Below are 14,301 nucleotides of genomic sequence, written 5' to 3'. Positions count from 1 at the left end.
AATCCTTAGAAGGATTATTGTATAAGAATGACGTGTGCGATATTTAACGAATCACATCTGCCATGATTGTTAACATGCTTACAGAGGTTAACAGGGAATCTTTTAGTTAGGTCTTACCATCTTGGCCGGATCTTAAAAGACACCAGGCTAGGTTTCACTCTTAAGATTCATTATATATTAGGCAGGTCAATTGAAAAGGAATGGTTTTGATTTATTTCATATTTATTTGTAACACCCTCTAATTTCATGCTTGAAAGTTACAAAAACGACGCATAATTTTATCACCAAAATTAAAAATTTGGGCATGACCCGTTCATAACGTGAACAATTCCCCTGTTTATAGTTTATCAAAAATACTCGAACAACGACACTTTCCATAAAACACCAAAAGAACATAATATTTCAGACTACCATTTCAAACATCGAGTTCTAAGTACTAAATATTTGCAAACAACTAGTTAAAGTTTAAAGACTTCAACACAACTAGACATTACGAAAACTTTTAACTTTTGAAGTTACTACAAAAGAGGCGGAAGCGTATCACGAGTGATCAAGGTGTGTTCCTTTCCGAGCGACGCAACGACCATTATACTTGTGCTTTACCTACAATCATTCAACAAAATTTATTAGTGTAGAACACATGGCATTTCCATCCTATCACAACACATGTTCATGGATTTACAAGATAACTTACCAACCATTCTTATTACATTCCAATTCTTTCTAGTCGAATAAGCATACTATCTTTCATTCATTTCCAATAACCCGTTTAATACGGATTAAGGAGAAAACTTCCATTAAATTCCCTTCCATTTGAACCCGAACCGACCCAACCACTATGGTTCGCTACGGATTCATACTTTCACATTCTTATTTGAAACAATCACCTTAAATTAAATATCAAAATATCAAAGGAGACAATGACTAAACTCACAACTAAACATGTAAGTAACGAACTTACCTCGATCTTGAGCTTTTGTTTGTGAACCAGAACTAGCTCCTTCTTCCTTCAATCCTACACGTAATCATTCTTATTTAGATCATAGTCCTTATATTCATAACATACTTTCAAGTATCAAATTCGCATTCCATACACACACTTTCATAGTTATTATTTCCATATTTTACACACACAAGGCAAAACATCCTAATTCTTTCAATATTACATGAATCACTATTCAAGCATTTAATCAAACACTTGGCGTGCATATAAGAACCTTAGCACTAAATTCAAGTGTTTTATGTATAATTTCCCTTAAAACTTCCCAACTCTTTATCATTCAAAATCACATAACTAAATCATCCTACAACCTGGTAGTTCAATCAATCATCTTTATACACATGCTTTCATCTATCACATCTACTCAATTTATTGAATTACAAGACCACTATAAAACTAGGTTAAATGGGTTTTTCTTCAAACCTTCTATTCTACTAAATTCAAACATGGTACTTCTCTAAATGATGATTCTAAAGCATATTTAAGCTCAATTTCATACTAGTTCACAGATTTATCAAAACCCACTATCACTAACTAGCATCAAATCACAAAATCTGACTTACCCAATGTATGAGACTCTTAGATGGTCGCGAATTGGATCACATGCATTCGAATTAGGTGAGATTTACACATTCAATCTTGGTGATTTGATGAACTAGGGTTAGAAGGGGTTCATCCCTCCTGGTCGTTCCTTCTGCGTCGCACACCCACCCTCACCCTTAGTCATTCTTTTATTTTTCTTATTTATTTGACAATTTTTCACATTCAGCCCTCCTAAGATTAATCAAGTTACATTTAGTACATTTTACTAATTTGGTGAGCTTCCTTGTTTATCACAACTTAACAAATTTTATTTAAGTCTTTTAAACATTCAAGTAATCAATTATGAGATTTTTGGGGTGTTACAAATCTACCCCCCTTAAAAGAGGTTTCGTCCCCGAAACCTTAACACGTACCAAAAAGAGACGGGTAGTGCTTTCGCATTTCATCTTCGGATTCCCAGGTTAGATCCGATCCTTTCCGATGCTGCCATTGCACTAAAACTTGCCGTATGGCCTTGTTTCGTAGGTGCGTCATTTTGGAATCTTTGATAGCCACCGGCTTTTCAACATAATTCATTTTATCATCCAATTCAATGTCATCAAGTGACACATGCGCTGTATCGTCCGCGAGGCATCTTCTTAGTTGAGACACGTGAAACGTGTTATGGATCCCATTTAATGCCGGGGGTAATTCTAGCCGGTATGCCACTTTACCAATTCGGGCCACTACTCTGAACGGTCCGATGTACCGAGGACCCAATTTTCCCCGCTTGCGGAACCGTATTATACCCTTCCATGGCGAGACTTTTAAAAATACTCGATCCCCTTCTTGAAATTCGATAGGGCGCTTTCTTTTATCGGCATAGGATTTTTGCCTGTCTTGCGCCGCCTTCAAACGATCCCGGACTTGATCAATCTTTTCATTCGTTATTGCCACAACATCTTTAGGCGCGAGTTCCCGTTGCCCGATTTCTCCCCAGCATACAGGAGTTCTACACTTTCTACCGTACAACATTTCGTATGGCGCCATTTTGATACTACTTTGATAACTGTTGTTGTACGCGAATTCTACCAACGGTAAATGGTTGTCCCAATTACCCCCAAGGTCTTTGACACAAGCCCTCAACATATCTAGCAACGTTTATATAGTTCTTTCCGATTGTCCATCCGTCTGCGGATGGTATGCGGTACTTAGTCGCAAGCTTGTGGCCACATCTTCGTGAAATTTTCGCCAAAAACGAGACGTGAACCTTGTGTCACGGTCCGACACCATAGACACGGGTACTCCGTGACGAGCAATTATTTCATTCATATAAATTTCTACCAACTTTTCGGATGAAATAGTTTCTCGTATGGGTAAAAAGTGAGCGCTCTTTGTAAGTCGGTCGACAATAACCCAAATAGCATCGTGACCTCGTTTCGTTCTGGGTAGCTTTGTAATAAGATCCATGGTTATGTCTTCCCACTTCCAAACTGGTATTTCTAATGACTGTAATTTACCATACGGTTTTTGGTGCTCCGCCTTCACTTGGGAACATGTCAAGCACTTAGCCACGTACTTAACAATGTCGCGTTTCATTCCAGGCCACCAATACCCTTTCTTTAAATCTTGATACATTCTTGTAGCCCCAGGGTGTACCGTATAACGAGATTTGTGAGCCTCCTCTAGCAATAATGATTTCACCTCGGATAACCATGGTACCCAGATTTGGTCATACCTGGTCATGACGCCATCGGCATTCATCTTTAATTCCCCAATTAGGCCTTTCATTCTTTCCTTCTTTGGATCACCATTTTAGGATTTTATTTGGGCTTCCTTGATCAATTCCAAAAGTTTAGGGGTGACAGTCATTTTCATTGACTTAACTTGTATGGGTGATGGGTATTCCTTCCGGCTTAACGCATCTGCTACAACGTTGGCTTTCCCCGGATGATAAAGGATTTCACAATCATAATCCTTAATTAATTCTAACCACCTTCGTTGTCTCATATTCAATTCTTTTTGTTCGAAGAAATACTTGAGACTTTTGTGATCCGAATATATGGTACATTTAGTTCCGTACAAATAATGTCGCCACAGTTTCAATGCGAATACTACTGCAGCCAACTCTAGATCGTGTGTTGGGTAATTGCTTTCATGTAGTTTAAGCTGCCTTGAAGCATATGCTATCACTTTACCCCGTTGCATTAAGACAGCCCCCAAACCCTGATGTGATGCATCAGTGTATACTACCAAGTCTTCTGAACCCTCGGGTAAGGTTAGAATTGGGGCGTCAGACAGCTTACTCTTCAAAGTCTGGAATGCCTTTTCTTGCTCAATTCCCCACACAAATTTCTCATTCTTCTTGGTTAGTTTGGTTAAAGGTAACGATATTTTGGAAAAATCCTGTATAAACCTTCGGTAATACCCAGCCAAACCCAGAAAACTCCTCACTTCACTCGGGTTCTTAGGAAGAACCCAGTTCACAACAGCCTCTACTTTAGTTGGGTCTACCAAAACACCATCTTTATTAATGACATGGCCAAGAAATTGCACCTCTCTAAGCCAGAAGGCACATTTGGAAAATTTTGCATATAGCTTCTCTTTCCGAAGAATCTCTAACACTCCACGCTGTTGGTGCATGTTTGTGACAACAGCTTAGATCTGGTCTTTGGATATCTTGTAATTAGTTAAACGATAAACAGTTAGCGGGTTTAGCTTTGTAATAGTTAGTTGTAATGTTACTAAACCCAAGGAATTGGGTGATGGGGGCGAATTGGGCCTGTCCAATTCGCAGCCCATGATGTTAACCTAGCCCACTTGTGAACCTTGTGTTATATAAACAAGGTTAGACATTAGGGTTTAGGTTAATCAGCCAAAACAGTTGTGTGAGAGAGGAATTTCGTGAGAGACATAGTCTTAGACGAATTAGGGTTTGGTTGATTGTAATACGCAAGTTTGATAATCAATAGAAACCCGGTTGAAAGTGAATTCTGTTTCCTACACGTTTTCTGTTGCACTCTGATCTAGAGGATTCCGCACTCTAGGTTAGATAGACGATTCTGTGAAAGATCCATACATCAAGGGGACCTACAATTGGTATCAGAGCATTAGGCTCTTGATTGCTCGGTTCAGAATTGTTTGCTGCAGAAACAGGGAGTAAAAATTCGAAATTTTTGAAACCTGATAACTAGGGTTTTAAAATTTTCGAAAGTTTGGTGTGTTTTGATTCTGATTTTTGATTTTTGTTGGCTGTTTTGATCTTCTGGTTTGTTTGTTTGTTGGTTTGCAGGTTTTCTGGAAAGATTTGGCTGATTCTGGAATAGTTTGTGGCTGATAGACTTGAAGATTCGAAGACTGTTCTTCGTGTTCTTCGTGTTTATTCAATCAGTTCTTCATAATTTTCGGTTTTAAGTTGCTGATTTGGTGTTTTGATTTTGCAGATAAGTGTTGGAAAATCTGAAAAATCTTCAAAAATTCGAACAGATTGACTTTCCATAGCTGCTGGGCGAATTTAGCTGTTTCTGGCGATTTTGACTGATCTGCGAACTTAACCCAGCAAACTTACCGGCGAACTTAAATCCAAAGGCGACTTTGGTGATCGTATAACTTTCCACAGCGAAGTTATTACGATTCTCGGCGAATTTACTGTTCGTCGTATTCGCGAAATAGAGCAGCGAAAATAACCAGCGAACCTTATCAGCGAAATTGACTGTTGAACCTTATCAGCGAAATTGACTGTTGAACCTTACCAGCGAACCTTATCAGCGAATTTAACTGATTACCTAGCGAAATTAAGCATAAACCAGCGAAATTAAGAGAAAATTTAAGTGGTGGAATTTCAGTTGGCAAGCGTCGGAAATTTTTCGGTGTTTTGCAAATAGAATTTGATCCGTAGCTCGTTTGACAGAACCGTTTGGACCGTTGAACTGGAAAATCCCGATTTCGGTCTTTGACATTATATATCATTGGATTCGTCTTTTCGAGACGATTCTAACGGTGTAATTTGGTAACCACTGTTTTCGGACAACTTTTGTACGGTTTTCTCAGTCTGTTAACGTTAAAATGTCAAACATGTCTACTTTGAACGAGCTGTTGAAGATGGAGCATGAGGTTGGTACTACCAACAAACCACCTAAGATGATGAAGGTGGAAAACTATCTGACATGGAAGGATCGTTTTCAGTCCTTCATTGAATATCAGGATACGCGTATGTGGATATGCATCGAAGATGGTTATGTGAATCCAACACACGACTTTGAGGGCAGACCACGTCGAACAGAATATGTGAACATGCAAGATAATGATAAAAAGATGTATGAGGCTGAAAAGAGAGCCTTGGCTGCAATCAAAATGTCGTTACCTGATAGCATCAAACATACCTTCAAAAAGTACACTAACTCAAAGGATATGTGGGATGCTTTGGAGAAAAGATACGCTGGTAATGCTGATGTCAAGAAGAACAAGATTGATCTACTGAAGAAGCAGTTTGCTGTTTTCAAGTACATGAAGCATGAGTCACTTGAAGACGTCATCACGCGTTACTACCATCTGATGTCAGAAATGGACAACTATGAGATCGATTGCTATTCTGACGTAGAGAAAAATGACAAGCTGCTAGATGCTTTGCCTACTAAGTGGGATATCTACACTTTAATGATCAAGGGTGAAGCAGATTATGAAACAAAAGAGCTTGAAGAGGTTGTAGGAAAGTTGAGAGCTTATGAGCTCAGCATGAAGAAGAAAGATACTGGATATGATCAGGTTCAAGATCCGGCAGTGTACAATGGGCTTACATCTTCTTCATCTCACAACGCTTCTAGCGACTCTGCTACTGCGTTTTTATCATGTGAGAATGAGCAGGTTATGGTGAATCAGGATGGTGATGTGTGTTTTGTTGCTGCTTCAGGAGGATCATCAGGAGTTAAGAAATCGTCAGCTTCTAAGCAGAGTACTACTGCTAAGTCAATGCCAATGAGTGTGAAGTCTGCTGAAGAGCATCTGGCTCTACTTGCTTCGTTTGTTGCTTCCTATGAAAACTATATTCAGGGAAAGATTTTTGATCCTGCTACTTTAGATGAAGACTATGATCAGATTGACCCTGATGATCTTGAAGAGATGGATTTGCAATGGCAAATGGCCATGATTTCTAGGCGTGTGAAGAGGTTTATGAATAGAACTGGGAGGAAATTTGTTGGAAGGAGCGTTGGTTTCGACAAGACCAAAGTGAGGTGCTTTAATTGTCAAAGTTATGGGCACTTTGCTAGGGAATGTCAGAAACAAAAGCAAGATAATTCGAGCCAGAGTTCAAACAACAGAAATGCATCAAACAACTCTAGCTCAAAGGCGTTGATCTCTACTGCAAGAGAGGGTTCATATGATTGGAGCATTCACTTAGAAAATGATGGGGATGTCTCTCAAGCATTCATGGCAGAGATTACTCCAATTGATGATGGTGAAGCTAAAGTAGATGATGCAGAAGTGAAAGTGGATGCAGAGGTGAAGGTAGAGAATAGAGCTGAAGAAAAGAAAGTTGATCAGACAACAGGTGCTGAAGATGAAAAACAAAAGTCAGAATATGAAAGAGAAGCTGAGGAAAAGGATGCTAAGTATAAACAATTGGAAGCTCAGCTTGCTGCTCTAATGGCCAACCTTGACAAACAAACAGGAGAGGTAAAATCTAATTCTGTGTGTTTAAAATGTTGTGAACTGCAGGGTGAGGTTGACAGGTTGTCTGCACAAAACAAAAGTTTGGTAAGCGAAATGTCTAACATTAAAGAATCAAACTTTTTTGCTAAAAGAAACGAAACGTCATACTTGAAGAAAATAAAAGGTTATGAAAGTGAACTTGAAGCCGTAACCTGCAAATTAAATGAAAAACTTCAAGTCATTGACTTAGCTCATGACATGATGGCTGAAAAAACAAAAGAAATTTCTGATAAAAACAAAGAGTTGTCAGATGCTCAACTCAGAATTGTTGAACTTGAAAAGAAATTGGGTCAATTCAGGGATTCTGCTTTTGTTATGAAACACATGATGGGTGGGTTAAAGAAGAGTAATGACAAGACTAGTGTGGGATTTCAAGGCTTTAATGAAGTCCCACCCCCTCTTAGTCATGATTATTCATTCCTACCTGATGAAGATGAGCTAACAAATTTCATGTCAACAGCACCAAGTAGTTCCACAGCAAGTCGAGGAGAGGAGTCTGCGAGAGATGAGGCCAAGAAGGATAATAACAGCAAACCTGTTTTGAAAACGAAAACTTCACATCCTAGGAATAAAAACTCAACTTCTGTTAAAAAGATTAGTTTTGTTCAAGGAAGTGACATGAAAAACGAAACAGCTGTTATTGAAAATGAATCGAACGTAGAGTTTGCAAAAAATAAAAACAAACAAAATTCTGAAATTAAGCAAAATGAACCAAATCCTTCTGTGGCATCATCATCAAAGCCTGAATCTAGTTCAAAGGCTTCAGATAAGAAGTCTTCGAAAAGGATGTCGTGCTTCAAATGTCATACCAAAGGACATGTAGCTAGCTGCTGTCCTAACAAAACGAATGAAGCACAGGTGAATAAGAGAAAGAGAGAGAAGTCACCAGAGAAAAATGGTGATAAGCAGGAGAGAGAGTCCAACTCTCCAAAGAAATCTGCTCCTAAGCAACCAGAGCCAGTTGCTGTTGGTGAGGATAAGGCTGATAAAGGAACTCCACAAGTTCCTCGTTTTCAAAGAAATCAACCTAGATTTCAGCCTAGATCTCCACCAGGCAGATTTGAGAGACCTAGAAGCAGTTCACCAAGAATGAACAATCAAAATACAAATAATTTCAGAAGTCAAGGTCAATATCAAAATCGATACCAAAATAATGGTAGTCGAAATTTTTATAACAATGGCTTTAGAAATTATAACTATAATGCTTCTTGGAATCAAAATTCAAATTTTCAAAGGTCAAAAAGTCCAAACACACATAGGAACCCTCAGGACCAAAGACCTAGTGGAAGTCAAAATCAATTTCCAACAGGTCTAAGATCCAAGACTCCAGTTAGGAGTAATGGATATTGGATGGACGTTCCGGTGGTTGGTGAATTTGGACGACCCAAGACCATTAAGGCTTGGGTCCCCCAATCTAACTAATTTCTTGGTTGGTGTGTGCAGGAGCTGCTAAGGAGGATTATCAACTTGTGGTATGTTGATAGTGGCTGCTCCAGGCACATGACGGGGGATGCGAGGTTGTTGACTGAATTTGAAGAATATGATGGAGGACAAGTGAATTTTGCGGGTGCAAAAGGTGGTAGAATTACAGGCCGAGGAAAGGTGACCAATGGGAAGATCACACTGGACAAAGTGAATTATGTTGAGCAGCTTAAACACAATCTTATGAGCGTGTCTCAAGTCTGCGACAAGGGTCACTCGGTCAATTTTACCAAGAATGAAGCATTAGTGTTGAAACCAGGTTTGAAGATACCGGACGATTGGATAGTGATGCGAGCGCCAAGGAGAAATGACACTTATGTCATGGACATGGGTGCTAAGGATCCAACTGCAGTGGTGGCGTGTTTACTATCAAAAGCATCTGAAGCTGAATCGATGTTGTGGCACAGACGCATGGCCCATATTCACTATCGCAAAATGAACTATCTTGTTAAAAATGAGCTAGTGAAAGGGGTTCCATTGCGGAGGTTTCAAGTGGAAGACAAATGTCTTCCATGTCAAAAGGGAAAACAACACAAGAAACCTCATAAATCAAAAACAGTAAATTCCATAGATGCCCCTTACGAATTACTTCACATGGATTTATTCGGTCCAGTGAACGTGAGGAGCATAGGTGGAAAGTACTATTGTTTAGTTGTCACTGATGATTACTCACGTTATTCATGGGTTTTCTTTTTAGGTACAAAAGATGAGACATCAGAGATGTTGATAGATCTTTTTACAAAATTGGAAAACGTCCATGATGCAAAGATCAAGAGGATAAGGAGTGATAATGGCACGGAGTTCAAGAATCGTATTCTGGATCTCTACTGTCTTCGCAAGGGAATTGAACATCAATATTCTGCTCCTTATACGCCTCAACAGAATGGAGTTGCTGAGAGGAAAAACAGGACGTTGATTGAAGCCGCTAGGACAATGCTTTCAGATTCTAAGCTACCAGTTCTTTTCTGGGGAGAAGCTGTGAATACAGCCTGCTATGTCCTAAACAAAGTTTTGACTATTAAACGTTTTAACAATACTTGTCATGAATTAATGTTTAACAAGAAACCAAACTTAGAAGGCTTTGAACCATTTGGATTACCCTGCACCATTGTGCGAAATAAAGATAAACAAAAATTCGGTGAGGTGGCTGACGAGGGCTACTTTCTAGGTTACGTACCTGGCGAACCGAATAAAAGGGTTTTTAATCTAAAAACTGGTAAAATTGAGGTTGTGTTCAATGTTGAAATTACTTCATACAAACCTCAACAGTCAACGAGTGGACCAGCTATATTATATGATTATGAAAGTGTCTTTAAATCATTTAATATTCCTGAGTTTTCCAATGCAGATGAGTCTCAGCTGATTCAAACAGTGATTGGTGATGATGAAGGCGAGTTCATGCCTAGATCAAATGTTGATACAACAGATGCTCCGGGACCTTCTCAAGATGCTGCTGATACTGATTCAAGTGACGATGAACCCGAACCCAATCAGGGGGAGGATTTCATTAATCCGTTTGCGGATCAGCATATTCAGGGGGAGGTTGGATCAAACCTTGGTGACAATTTGGAAGTTGATGCTGTTGCTACTACACGAGCAAATAGAGATCATCCAGTTGACATGATTCTTGGAGATCCTGCTGCAGGTGTTCAGACAAGAAGAAGCATAGCAGCGAATACTGGTTTATTTGTGTCGATTGAGAAGACTGGGATAGTGAACGAGTGCTTGTATAGTTGCTTTATTTCCCAAGAGGAGCCGAAGAACATTCATATGGATCTTAAAGACAACTCATGGGTTGAAGCTATGCAAGAGGAATTGGCTCAGTTTGCTAAGTTGAAGGTTTGGGAGTTGGTTGATCTTCCTAAAGGTGAAAGAGAGATTGGCACTAAATGGGTGTTTAGGTGCAAGAAGGATGAAAGAGGTATAGTCACGCGAAACAAGGCTCGATTGGTGGTCAAAGGTTTCAATCAGCAAGAAGGGATTGATTACAATGAGGTGTTTGCACCAGTGGCAAGGTTGGAGGCAATTCGTTTGTTTCTGGCTTTTGCTTCATTCAAGGGCTTCAAAGTTTACCAACTAGACGTGAAGAGTGCGTTTCTTTACGGGAAAGTCCAAGAAGTGGTGTATGTCTCACAACCAGATGGGTTCGTTGATCCAGATTATCCAGATCGAGTGTACAAACTTGATAAGGCTTTGTATGGGTTACATCAAGCTCCCAGGGCGTGGTATGAGACACTGTCTACACATCTGATAAAGAATGGTTTTGAAAGAGGTCAGATTGACAGTACACTGTTCATCAAGAGGAAGAAGGAAGATTTTCTGCTGGTACAGGTGTACGTGGATGACATCATCTTTGGGTCATCTGATGAAAGCATGTGTAAAGAGTTCGAGCAGGTGATGAAGAGCAAGTTCGAAATGAGTGCTATGGGTGAGCTGTCCTACTTTCTGGGATTACAAGTTGAACAGAAGGCGGATGGGATGTTTATTCATCAAACAAAGTATGTGTATGACATTTTGAGTCGGTTCAAAATGAATGATTGCACTACTTCCAACACACCCATATGTGAAAATCACAATCTTGGCCCAGATCATGAAAGTACTGAAGATGTTGATCCTACTCAATACAGGGCAATGATTGGTTCTCTAATGTACTTGACTGCTTCAAGACCTGACATCATGTTTGCAGTATGCTTGTGTGCCAGATATCAGGCGAATCCTAAAGAGTCACACATGAAAGCAGTGAAGCGAATTATTCGTTACTTGAAGGGGAAACCTAAACTTGGGTTGTGGTATCCAGCTGATAGTGATTTGACGTTTGTTGCTTACACTGACTCAGACTTTGGAGGATGCAAATCGAACAGGAAGTCTACAACAGGTGGTTGTCAGTTCTTAGGAGGCAGGATCGTGTCTTGGCAATGCAAGAAGCAATCCTGTGTGTCTACCTCTACGTGTGAAGCTGAATATATTGCTGCTGGAAGCTGCTGCTCTCAGGTTCTCTGGATTCAACAGCAAATGCGTGATTATGGTTTGGATTTCACTCGTACTCCTATTATGATAGACAATAATGCCACTATTTCAATAACTAATAATCCTGTGAACCACAGTCGCACAAAACATATTGACATACGTCATCATTTTATACGGGATTGTGCTGAAAAGAGACTAATTGAATTACATCGAGTCGACACAGAGGATAACCTGGCAGATCTTTATACTAAAGCATTTGACAGGGCTCGCTTTGAACACTTAGTCGAACTCAAAGGGATGAGGAATCCTGAATAACTGGTTTTTCATAAGAATTTTTGTAAATACTTTACTGTTTTTCTTAAAAATCAAAAAAAAAAATGAAAAATCAAAAACATAAAAAAAAATTGAAAAATGAAAAATGAGTTATCACTGTGTGAAAAGAAGAAATGATAGTACATCAGCAAGTTAGACTGTCACACTGAACTTGAAATTCAATTGCTTAAGTGTGATAGCAGCTTCATTATATGATGCACCAGTAGGCAAAAAGCATGAAATAATCAACTTACCAATGTGATATAAACATAAATGAAATGAATATGAGTGGGGAACACATCAGTGGTGTATGGTTTAGTGACCTTAATTCTTGCGTTGATAGATTGCCAAAATCTGAAGTTTTGGGTCTTTATACTGTTGTTTTATCTAGGGATATCTTGGCTGTCTGTCTGTTAGAACTAAAATTGTACATGACCCCAGGAAAGATAGTCACTTGGAATTAGCTCATTTCTATTTGAATGTCTGTATATTTCCCGATACACACAATTTTGATCTGATTCTGAAATCTTCTCTGAAAAAAGTCGTGTACCTCCTCTGCTGCATCCAGATATATGCTGACCTGGAGGTGCTAGGCAACGACAGCTTCTGCTGCATCCAGATACATGCTGACCTAGCTGTTCGTTGTCGCGCTATAGATCTAATACACCCGAAAGAGGCCCTCTAGTGCCCAAAAGAAACCCAATACACCTATTTCAAACTGAGAAAATCTCATTTGATTTGTATATTATACCATATCTACTAAGATCTATTCTTTTCTCTTCTCAACCTAATCCCAGTTAAGATTTCAGAAATCAGGATTGGACTTGTGAAATATGTGGTAGGGAAGATACTTGCATGATAGAGTGTGCTGTTTATATTTCCAGGATTTGATTTGTATTTAATTGGGTGTTCATGGTTACGAAATCAAAACATGTTAAAACAGTTTAAATGCAGAACTAGACACAGTCAGAATATCTTAAAGGATGACATCAGTATACTCACCTACTACGATGAATCTTTGTGCATACCTTGATCGCGGGGGTATATCCTGAAGTGGGACACACTAATATATCAGTAATTAAAATTACCTTAACGTATCATACGGTAATGGTACTTGAAATGTTCATGCATTTTGTTTAAGTGGACAAACATACTGGTAATCGTCTTGAACTGCTTTTCACGAAAAATTATATAAAGAATTATATGATTGTGTGAAACAGTTTGCTTGTGCTGATATGATCTTCTTACCAGTGATTCTCACAAAAATAGAGTGTTTATTGTTTTTGTTATTTACTTGCTTTCAGAAAAATATAAAAATCCAAAAATAGTGTCTTTTTCTGTTTAAAAATTCTTAATGTACGGAAAACTGTTATTCTTGGAGGAATTGTTACTGATAGGGGGAGACGGTGTAAGTAAGTGAGTTCAAAAATTTTCAATCAGGCAGGTTCTTGTGTGTTGAAAAGTTTTGCGTGTTGGTGATAAGTTGAAAAAGCTTAATCTGTGATACAGTTTAACTAATCTCCTGAAAAATAATAATTTATTTAACTTTTGTTGAAAAATTCTTATGGTTTCTCGAGATGTTTGTTTTATAGTATACAGATTGAAGCAGTTTGTTGCTGAGAAGTTGCTGTGAAGTGTGAAGATGAGAGTTTGATTGGATGCATGGTAGAACCTCCTTTCTATATTGCAGACAAGATTGAAGAGTTTGAAGATTGCTTTGCAAATGCTGAACTGGAGTTTGCTCAAACGCTAACGTGTTGAAGATTTGGTGATTGGATGCATCAGCTTAGGGGGAGTCTGTTGCTGACAGAAGCTATTGAAGCTGAAGCTATCCAAAGACCAAAGACAGTGCAAGACTACTTGAAGATTGCAAGAAGACCGAAGACAAAGTTTTGACTCAAGACAAAGTTTTTATGAAGCTATTGTCAAGGGGAAGTTTGTTGGTGCATGTTTGTGACAACAGCTTAGATCTGGTCTTTGGATATCTTGTAATTAGTTAAACGATAAACAGTTAGCGGGTTTAGCTTTGTAATAGTTAGTTGTAATGTTACTAAACCCAAGGAATTGGGTGATGGGGGCGAATTGGGCCTGTCCAATTCGCAGCCCATGATGTTAACCTAGCCCACTTGTGAACCTTGTGTTATATAAACAAGGTTAGACATTAGGGTTTAGGTTAATCAGCCAAAACAGTTGTGTGAGAGAGGAATTTCGTGAGAGACATAGTCTTAGACGAATTAGGGTTTGGTTGATTGTAATACGCAAGTTTGATAATCAATAGAAACCCGGTTGAAAGTGAATTCTGTTTCCTA

The 14,301-nt window shown here is 38.9% G+C and overlaps 1 protein-coding gene across 1 annotated transcript; it reads right to left on the bottom strand.

The window, feature by feature from the left end:
* Positions 1–1,945: 1,945 nt before the first annotated feature.
* LOC110892427 lies at positions 1,946–2,572 on the bottom strand. The gene has a single exon (XM_022139591.1). It carries the CDS (start codon positions 2,570–2,572, stop codon positions 1,946–1,948), a length of 627 nt encoding a protein of 208 aa, XP_021995283.1.
* Positions 2,573–14,301: the final 11,729 nt, after the last annotated feature.

The sequence above is a fragment of the Helianthus annuus genome, chromosome 12 (genome assembly GCF_002127325.2).
Source record: "Helianthus annuus cultivar XRQ/B chromosome 12, HanXRQr2.0-SUNRISE, whole genome shotgun sequence".
Taxonomy (NCBI): Eukaryota; Viridiplantae; Streptophyta; class Magnoliopsida; order Asterales; family Asteraceae; genus Helianthus; species Helianthus annuus.
Note: the sequence above shows the minus strand (reverse complement) of the source record. Positions and strands in the feature narration are given on the sequence as shown.

Coding starts and splice junctions, on each gene's coding strand:
- LOC110892427 (XM_022139591.1), bottom strand. CDS start 2,572: ATGGCGCCATACGAAATGTTGTACGGTAGAAAGTGTAGAACTCCTGTA.